At 49.4% G+C, this 9,023-nt stretch overlaps 1 protein-coding gene across 3 annotated transcripts; it reads right to left on the bottom strand.

The window, feature by feature from the left end:
• Positions 1-101: 101 nt before the first annotated feature.
• CENPM (centromere protein M) lies at positions 102-7,351 on the bottom strand. 3 transcript variants are annotated; one of them, XM_087766387.1, is made up of 6 exons: positions 7,230-7,351; positions 6,813-6,892; positions 4,101-4,199; positions 2,987-3,066; positions 1,889-1,980; positions 104-1,153 (listed from the first exon to the last, which is right to left on the bottom strand). In XM_087766387.1, the coding sequence occupies exons 1-6, from the start codon at positions 7,284-7,286 to the stop codon at positions 1,028-1,030; spliced, it is 534 nt and encodes a 177-aa protein (XP_087622513.1). In that variant the 5' UTR covers positions 7,287-7,351; the 3' UTR covers positions 104-1,027. The 3 variants fall into 3 exon arrangements, with proteins under 3 accessions (XP_087622514.1, XP_087622513.1, XP_087622512.1); XM_087766386.1 differs by lacking the exon at positions 7,230-7,351 and adding an exon at positions 6,470-6,660 and having other exon boundaries at positions 107-1,153; positions 6,813-6,871; XM_087766388.1 differs by lacking the exon at positions 4,101-4,199 and having other exon boundaries at positions 102-1,153.
• Between the last annotated feature and the right edge of the window lie 1,672 nt (positions 7,352-9,023).

The raw sequence follows: 9,023 nt of genomic DNA, 5'->3' as shown, positions 1-9,023 counted from the left end.
CCTGCCAGGGCAAACTGGGGCAAGTGTTCATAGGTTTTAGAGCCCGTGCCACGTACCTAAACAAAGAGCATACAGCTAATTATTAAATAGTATACATTTTATTAACTTAGAACTCCAGAACACACTACTGACTTGCAGTAAGAACAAGGCATGAATTACTGCTGATAACAGCCTGTTAAGGGATTATACACGGCATACGCCCAACTTGCAAGAGACAACACGTGTTTTCTGTATGTTGCTGTAGTCCAGCCTGCTCTGTTTCATCTCTGGTCAGCCCCGGAGGCTGAGTTGCTAGAGTTATCCTGGGCTTGACAGACTAGGGTTGCTTGTTATCCTGGGCTTGATAGACAGAGCCTTTTTCTTTAAAGACCTAAAAGAAAGCTAAAGTGCTAGATTATCTTCTTTAGTCCCTTCCTCCCCAGTTAGGTATCAGGCATGGAAATACAGAGCCCTTCACTGGGCAGATGCTCACACAGCTGGACCATTAACTGCCAATTGCAGCCTATCTAGAAGCTGCAGGACAGCATTCCGTCCCCATTATTGTCTTGGTGGGGAGACAAAACCTGGCAGCGAGGTTTTACACTAGTCCAAGGTGCTATATTTCAGCTGAAAGGAAGCAGGAGCCTGCTGCCTCTTCTCTAGTGCTGTGGGGACACTGAAACTACGATACTCAACTGTGACATGCGGCGTTTGGGATAGCAGCCTTTCTTCCAATATTCTCTCAGTAAAACACATAGCTCCTGGCCACTGGCAAAGGGGGTGAAACTCAAACTTGATCATGAAATGGGATTCAGATGTAATAATGCATCGGAATCCCCAATTCAAACTGCCCTCCCCCCAGCACCTCCATGTTATCCACTGAACAGGAATCAAACTTTTCTTGAGAGATTAGCAACTAGGAACAGCTCTGGATGAGTGGTCATGACAAGTCAGGCAAAAAAGCTTCCCAATGCGATTCCAACTGCAGCAGCTTGAATGCCTGAAGTGAAAAACCTGATGAATGTGGCTGAATTCTCACAAGGAGAAGCTAGTCATCAGCAGAGTTCCTCATCAGTGAGCCAAAGGACAAAGCAGAAACTCCTGGTACGTGACCAGCACAGATCTGTAACATCCGGAGAAGTCGTTGAGCAGTGGCAACTCTTATCCCTTCCAACTGGAAACAAAATGGAGAAATTATTTAATCAATAGAAACAAAGAAAAGCAATGCTAAGCTGTGCTAAAAGAGAACCGGAGCAGGCATTAAGTATGGTTCAGAGCAGCTAGCTGCAGAAAACCCCAAACAGGCCCATTTACTCCCCTAATGTTAAGGGAGGTACAGCGTTGTCAGCTGAAAACCCTGAAGGGCTTGCCAAAGGCACAGATATTACCTGCTGGTAGGGAAGCAGTCTCTGAGGGTGGAATGATGAGTACACGGAAAAGTGAAGTGTGCTACTGCTGAATGCCAAACTCTCCCTCTAGCTTTTCAGACCAAGCAGGTAATTGGAAAAAGTGGCACATCAGATGGCAAAACAGTCTGGCTAACAGGAAGCATTACGTGGGCAAGAGAGTCACATGGCAAATAACAGCTCAGGGGCTCCCAGGAAGAGAAAATGCCTCAAGGAACAAGTGTACCGAGGCTTTGCATATCAGAGAAGTCTTTGTTAATTTAGACTTGGCTTTCTGAGGCTTTGAAGTAGCACAGGAAGAAGCAGATAATCTAGAAGACTCATTTCAAGGACAGTCAGACTCCCGTACCTCTACTGTTCTTATAAAAAAAGAGTCTGGTGTCTGACACTTAGGCAAGACAGTAGCGTATGTACATATATTTCTTGCTAATGTAATGATGTTCCTAAGGATCAGAGAGGAGTGGAATTCACAAATCCCTTCAGACACCAAATAAGCACCTTACCTCCAGCTCACAGAATAGCACAGGACTACAGTAGACTTCTCCCAGTTTCCAGATGGCGTTCATCTCTACACTGCAGTAATTCACCCTGCCGACTACAGAAAAAGTTTTCCCACATTACAAGCCCCATAATCAACATTCAGTGAAGAAAAGTACCATGAAATTCCACATCAACGAAATGATCTAGAGCTAATTTTGAGAGCACCATGGAAGGTAAGGCAACAAAGAGCAGTACAAACAGAAAGGTACAACGGAATTAGCACAGAAGTCGTTCATAATACTGACAGCAGGAATAGTATCCCCACATTACTGAGTACTGTAACATTAACATTTTGGATAAGGCATCAGTACACTGTCAGCAGGGGCAGAATCTTCTACTCATTTATCAGAAGCCCTCCTGGCTCGTGTCATATCACAAGGTGATGTCCTGAGCCATAGCACAGGAAAATGCCAAGACTCTTTTCCACCCCACCTCCTGACCCCAAATTCCAAGGACACAGCAACTCTGTTCCAACACTGAGCAGTATAGGCTGGCCCCTCCGGTTCCTCAGAGCTGAAGTAGGGAGGGTATGCAGGAAAGCACCCTCTCCACTTTCAGGGGGGCAGGGAGAGAGATTAAAGGCACAACAGAGCCAGACAGCACATGGCAGGGATACCAGTCTTGTATGAAAACTATACTTAATAGTTTAGTAGCTCATCCATTTAGATTCATTTTATTACCACAGTATCATATGCTCCTCACTGCTCATTAAGGTTATCATTAAGAGAGATCTGCAAGAGCAGATAGAACAGACTTCTGTAGTGCCACAGGAAAAACAATAAAAATCAATAACACAAATCATATCCAGGGATTAGGGTCAGAGAAGAGAGGTCTGACTGGCAAAAACAAAAAAGAGCAAGTGAGCACAAGAGAAGAGAACAATGTTTTATCTAAGAAAACAATAAAAAAAGGCAGATGAGTTCAGATATAATTTAAACAAAGCTTTCAAAGCCACTGGTTTCCTTTGTTTTGTTTCAAGTTAAGTCACTGCCCTGTTTTAAGGAAAGCAACAGTGAGTTGTGCCACTCGGAGAGGAGGAATAGGGCAGATGCCATACGTACCCCCAGTGACAAGAAAGCACACTTTCCCCAGGAAGAAGCTGGCATCCACATGAGCTAGGGAAGCTTCGACATTCTTCAAGCTGTTGGAAAAGCACAGACAATCCAGTTGCACAGAGAGGTAAAACCAGTGCAGCGTAAGGACAAAGGGAATAACTTTCAGAAGCACAACTAGAAAACCAACGATGTTAACATCTGCTGATCTGTGAGCCGGCAGAGTCATGCTCTATGCTAAAAGCATGGCAGCAGAGACCTCTGTAATACCCACAGCTGTTTAATAATCCATAACATATCCTTTCTACCCAAGACTCAACAGTTAGACTTAGTTTGAATGGTGTCCTCCATGATTTGCGGACCCTAAGCATCCAGATTCATTAACGTCCAATGAGACTTCAGCACTACTTCGGCTCTTTCGGAAGAGCTAGCCCACACATTTCTGCAGCACCATCTGTGCTGTAAGTATGCAGCTGGGCCTGTCATTTTTGGTAAATGAGAGCCCAGGATCATCAGTCACAAGTTAAGTAATAAAATGCTGACTTTTGTGCCTTAGCAAGTCTTTACTTATGGCCTGGGGACGCAAATATCATTTCTACAAAGATGAGCACAAGATGAGAGAAAAGGGATCAATCTCTGCAGACCTTTCTCTTTTGCCTCGAGACGTCTGTAGTGCTGATCCCGCTTGACCAGCGGTATCAGTGAACTGGGGACACACAGGCAGCAACCGGCTGGTTATTAGGTAGCACTGCCCAGCACCCATCAGCCATCTACATATTACAGAACTTAACAGCACCACCATTGTTTCCATCTAATATTACAGACAGCATCTTTTCAAAGCTTGGTTCATATCATCCCCTGTCTGGATCCAGGAATAAATTCTGCCTTCTCTGCTATGGCAGCTTAATGCACAACAGGCACATTATTGGACTGAGCGGTTCAGTCCTAGTCCGTTGCTGGAGGCCAGAAAACCACTGTATGTATTACTGAGCTCTCCCACCACAGCAACTCCTGGGTTTGAAATCCACTATTCAGCGACTCTGACACAGTAAAAAAGTAGATTTAGCCATCAATCTAAGAAAGAACATCAGATTCCCCTCTCATATTTTTGCCCTTCTTTTACCTGTATTTGCTCTTGATGTCAATCATAAACGCAATCAGATCTATCCTGGGCCGAAGGTGATCCCTCTCTGAAGGTAAGGGGAGGGATGTAGCAAGGTGACTGAAAGATAATAAATTTGCCAGTTTAAGCAAATAGCTTGGCAAGGCAGCATCCACTTAACCATAAGCACATAACCATTGCAGTTCACCATGTAGGAAGTTACCAGGAAGCCTGCTGATTACTAAATACGTAGGCACCGAAGAGAGACTGTGATTCTTTAAGTGATATTCTCATATCTTAGCCTACTCAGAAGTGCTGACAGCCACAATAATACTTGCTAGACAAGGTTGTTTATAATGGGAAGCTTATTAGAGCATAACAAGACTGACAGAAACATTTTCTCCGCACAGATCTGTATTGCAGTCATTTTATTTAATTGTTAAGAATGAGTCCTTTCTAACAGAGTGAACCCCAATGCTTTACTGGTATATTTTGCTGCCAAGTTTCAGTTAAAGTGCATCAGTTCTTTCCTGTCACATTCCAGAGATACTGCTCATACACTCACACAGGAGAGGCTACCTTCTCAGGTGCCCATGTTACAGAAAGATGTGTTGTATTCACAACACCTTAAACCAGAAATTTATCACTAGTATAGCTTTATAGATGAAGTTATAACTCAGAAAGAGCTTCTGTGATACCATTACCCGCCTTTTTATCCCTTTCACTGCGTCAGGAGTTACTAGGTTAGTTTAGGTGTCCTTCTACATAATACCACCACTGCCGATACAGCTGTTGGAAGATGAATTACAGGGTGGGGATTTTTTGTGTCTCTTCCTGCTACAAATTTAAAAAAAAAAAAAAAAAGGGCACTTCAGTAGTGTATATCTGGGCCTTCCACAGGGAAGAATATTATCAGCACCATATTTTTGGAAGACCACCTGAAAGATAGATCAGACAAACAAAAATCCCAGAATTTCAGTCTCACAATCCACTTCCTCTCTGGAAGCCAAGAGAGAAACACTGATTTTGGTCTCCTTGGGGAATATTATTTCTAGCAATTAAATCTGAGGGACTTAACAGTTTCTCCTAGCAGCCACAGACCACAGTACACATTCCCTTTATTAATCATATGCAGTTTGTAGTTTTGTCTGCCAGTCCCTGAATAAAGGTGTTTTGTTTCCTGTAAATAAGGAAGGTATGATTTAACAAAAACATTTTGAAACTAACACACGATATGAGCAAAGCACGCTTGAAAGACACACTGCAACACAAACAATTTAAGGTGAAATTTAGGGAGAAGCTGTGGTGAAAGGATATCAGATCTCATTGTCTGGGGGAAAAAAACAAACAACCCGTAAAACCTCCGTGATTTGGATAAAATGACTATTTAAACTACTATATTTAAACCAACATCACTAGAGCAGCCTCCGGATATGTGCTGTAGAAGCCTTTTTTTTTTTTCCCTCGTGGTAAGAGACACAAAAACACCAGCCCTGCAATTCTCCCAACAGCTGTATCTGGCAGGTAGACTTGCCAGACAAGATACCATATTTCTTTGTAATGTGTATAATCCCAAAGCCACACACTGGGAAAAAAAAAAACCGTCACAGACTTCTGTTTCCTCAGGGATTTGTACTTCCCTAGTGATACTAGTGCAGGGACTTATCTTGCTCTGTAGCAGAGCATAAGTTTCCATGCCTTTGGGTAGTTACCCCGGTGTAGCACCAGTAGCCGTTTAGTTATGGTACTCCACAGCTCAGCAGAGGCTGCAGGATTTGCATAGAGAATCGGGTAATTTAATTTACTACTAGTTAGCAGAAACATCCAAGATGCCGTGATCAGAGCAGTACAGTCGCTCTAACCGGTTAGTAGAGCATTAGCTTGGGTTTGCCCTTACTGCATAGCCTTGGATTACAGCAGCGAAATAACACAAACACCTTCTGAAGAGCTGACTAAACTCATTTGGTCTTGGCAAGAGAGCTGTCAAGGACATTATATCGTAAAAAGTTAGTTAATCAAGCTTTTAAGGCAGGACTTGTCATGCAGCTAAAGTTAAAATTCCAAATGCATCTTAACAGCTCGAGGAGGAAAAGCACGTGCATGCATACAAACCAGAAAACGGCTATGAAGAGCCCCAAAAGTAATAGGCGTCTTTCAGGAAAACTTGTTTGCTTTCAACTAGTTGCAAGCATTGTACTCGTCCCAATTTGTCCCAGGATGTTTAATTCCTGTATATGTCTGTCCCCCAGGAGAAAAAAGAAAAAAAAAAAAAATCTGTGCTCCTCTCATACCCTTGCAATTTATTAATCAAGCACCCGTGCAACATGCAAAGGGCAATGGTATGTGCATAGTAAGCACGATGAATGCGAGAATTATTTCCACCCCCATACCTAATCATGCCCAAGCTGCTTGCCCCGAAGACAGGGCGGCTTGCCGCCTGCAGATGCCAGCCACATCCGTGCACTAGTGCACTCCAGCGCTCACCAGAGCACATTCTTTCCTTAAAACGAACGCCCTGCCGTTCCCGCTGCCGCCACTTGGGTAGAAGCTGCATTTATACGCAATTTCGGTGCCTGCATTTCTGAAGCAGAAACTTTTCGTGAACTCGCATCACAGCCGCTGCTTTAGCTCCATCTCTTGGGCAAAGCAGCAGAGGGCCCCGGTACGATCCCGCTCGGGTCCTGCGGCCGGGGCCGGGGCCGCAGGCGGCGCATCCCCCTCCCCACCACTCACATACTGATCTTGAAGTTCTTCTTCTCTCGGAGGATCGCCTCCGCCAGCTTCTGTTGGAGGCCTTCGTCCGAACCCACCAGCTGCGCGGACAGGAGGGAAAAGCACGCTCAGAGGCCGCCCCGGAGGCGGCGCCCGGCCGGGGGCACCCGGCGGCCCCGGGCTCCCTCCCCGCCGCCGCGCCGGGGCCCCGCCGCAAGCGGCGCCGGGGGGCGGGGCCGGCCCAGCGGCCGCATTTGCATATCGCCGCCAGGCGGCCTATCCCCGCGGGGGGGCGGGGCCGGCAGGGCCGTTGCCGCTGAGGCAGGGCCGTTGCCCCCGAAGCGCGGCCCGCGGAGGGTGCGAGACAGGCGGGCGCCGACCGCAGGGCCGAGCCCCGGGAGGGGATGGCGGGGGGCGGCGAGGCGCCGCCGGACCTACCAGGAAGGCGGCGGAGTTGAGCGCCGGGAGCTTGTCGAAGGGCCGCACCGCCGTCATCCCCGCGGCAGGCAACGCCGCCCGCCTGCCCGCCCGCCGGGATTCAAACCTCCGCCGCGCTGACGTCGCGCGTCGGGGGCGGGGCCGGAGGGGAGGGGCGGGGCGAGGAGCTGCCCATCACGGGCAGGGCGCGGCCCGGCGCCGTGGGGCGCCGCGGGTGGGGTGCACGCGGGGCTCCGGCGCCCTGCCGGCGCTGGGGCACCGCAGGGCCTGACCGGTCACTGACAGCCACGCCACCGGTACCCTGCCGGCGCTGGGGCACCGCAGGGCCTGACCGGTCACTGACAGCCACGCCACCGGGTGCTAGTGACAGTAAAACTCTGCCCAGCGGCGGCATTCCTGCAGCGCCGGGCGTCGCGGGGTCAGTCGCGCCCCAGGCGCCTGTCGGTGGCGCCCGGCGACGCTGGCGAGGGTTTCGGAGAGGTGTGAGGGGGGTAGGGTGCTGGCCTCACCTTGGCTGCCCAGGGGTAGCACGGGCAGCCCTAAGCTTCCAAAAAGCAAAGTCCTTGTTTGCAGGGCTGGGCTGTCCCCCTGGTCCTGGCGGCGAGCTGGTGGTGTCCCTTCGTTTGCTCAAGCCTGAACAATACCAAAGGCTCCAGTAAAATTCCACTGCCTCCTTCCATCGCGGTCTATAACGTGAACTCATACACGTTAACAAAGTGAATACGCTTTCATACTATAAAGACTGCTTGATACAATAGCTAGGGAAGGGAATTTCCCTAACCGCACGCTGACTTGTTCCGTGCGAGGTTTTGCAGCGGCTCCAGCAGCCCCGACCTCCATCCTGCCCTTTCCTGGGCACCTTCCCCCTCGCCCCGCTGGCCGGCCGGCCTCTGCCCAGCCGGGCGCTCCTCCACCCACCATACAGGCAGGAAGGAGCCGGCTCAGAAGCACTGCGGTTACGGATGCAGGCTGAGCTTTCCTCACTCCAAGGTCAGAGCGGGAGGATGACGCGCAGTGATGTAAAGCCCTTGGAGGTCCGACGTCCCTCGGTGGCCTGTGGTCCACCTTGCTGCATCTCTTGCTCTTTGCCTCATCGCCGGGTTCGGCTCCAGCTTGGTGCGGAGGAGGGTCCGGGACCCCCTCAGCTGCCTGCTGGGGCTGGCCCTCCTTGCCCCGTCAACCAGGGCACCTCCGAATGGCGGGAGATGTGCCGGGGGGAGGACGAAGGCTGCAGGAGGATGAAGACGCATCTCCCCCTCTGCATCGAGCTGGAGAGGGGAGGCGGAGGGGAAAGAGGGGGGGTTTAATGTAAGCTGACATCACATGGCTGCCGTGGCTTTTTTGATCTTGACAAAGGCAGACGGTTCCGCTCGTTGCCAGCATGAGACAAATTACAGGTGAAGCAGAAGAGATTACAGGATATTTCTGGTTGTTGTTGAGTTTGGCGGGGGGAAGGGAGGACGAATCCAGGGCAGACGTGTCCTAAAGGTGGGAGGCAGGCAGATGAGATAAATAACAAGAGCCAGCTCCCAGGTCGGGGGGGCATAGAGAGCAATTTGGACAATGCTGCTTTTGGGCTGCTGAGGGTATAGAAATACGCTAAAAGCTGCAGCACTCACCTAAACTGTGTTTCTCCTCTTTCATCCCCCTGCTACTCCCTGTTGCTGGCTCGCCGGCCCTGCAGAAGGACCTGGGTGGTTTCAGTGTCCAGCTGGGCACATGCTCGCTGTCCCCTCTCTTGCTGCAGGCTTCTGGTGACAGCGGTGCCTGTCGATGTTCAGCATGTCCAGATAA

Source organism: Nipponia nippon, unplaced genomic scaffold, assembly GCF_047370975.1.
Source record: "Nipponia nippon isolate SJK-2023a ecotype South Korea unplaced genomic scaffold, ASM4737097v1 scaffold_3, whole genome shotgun sequence".
Lineage (NCBI taxonomy): Eukaryota > Metazoa > Chordata > Aves > Pelecaniformes > Threskiornithidae > Nipponia > Nipponia nippon.
The sequence above is the reverse complement of the archived record's forward strand: the minus strand, read 5'-3'. Positions and strand labels throughout refer to the sequence as shown.

Excerpts from the sequence above, each read along its gene's own strand:
- CENPM (XM_087766386.1), bottom strand. The coding sequence starts at position 6,633 with ATGCAGCTTCTACCCAAGTGGCGGCAGCGGGAACGGCAGGGCGTTCGT. Across the intron at positions 4,200-6,469 it reads AGCAGCTTGGGCATGATTAG|TCACCTTGCTACATCCCTCC; the intron begins GTATGGGGGTGG and ends ATTATCTTTCAG. Across the intron at positions 1,154-1,888 it reads TGCTATTCTGTGAGCTGGAG|TTGGAAGGGATAAGAGTTGC; the intron begins GTAAGGTGCTTA and ends TTTTGTTTCCAG.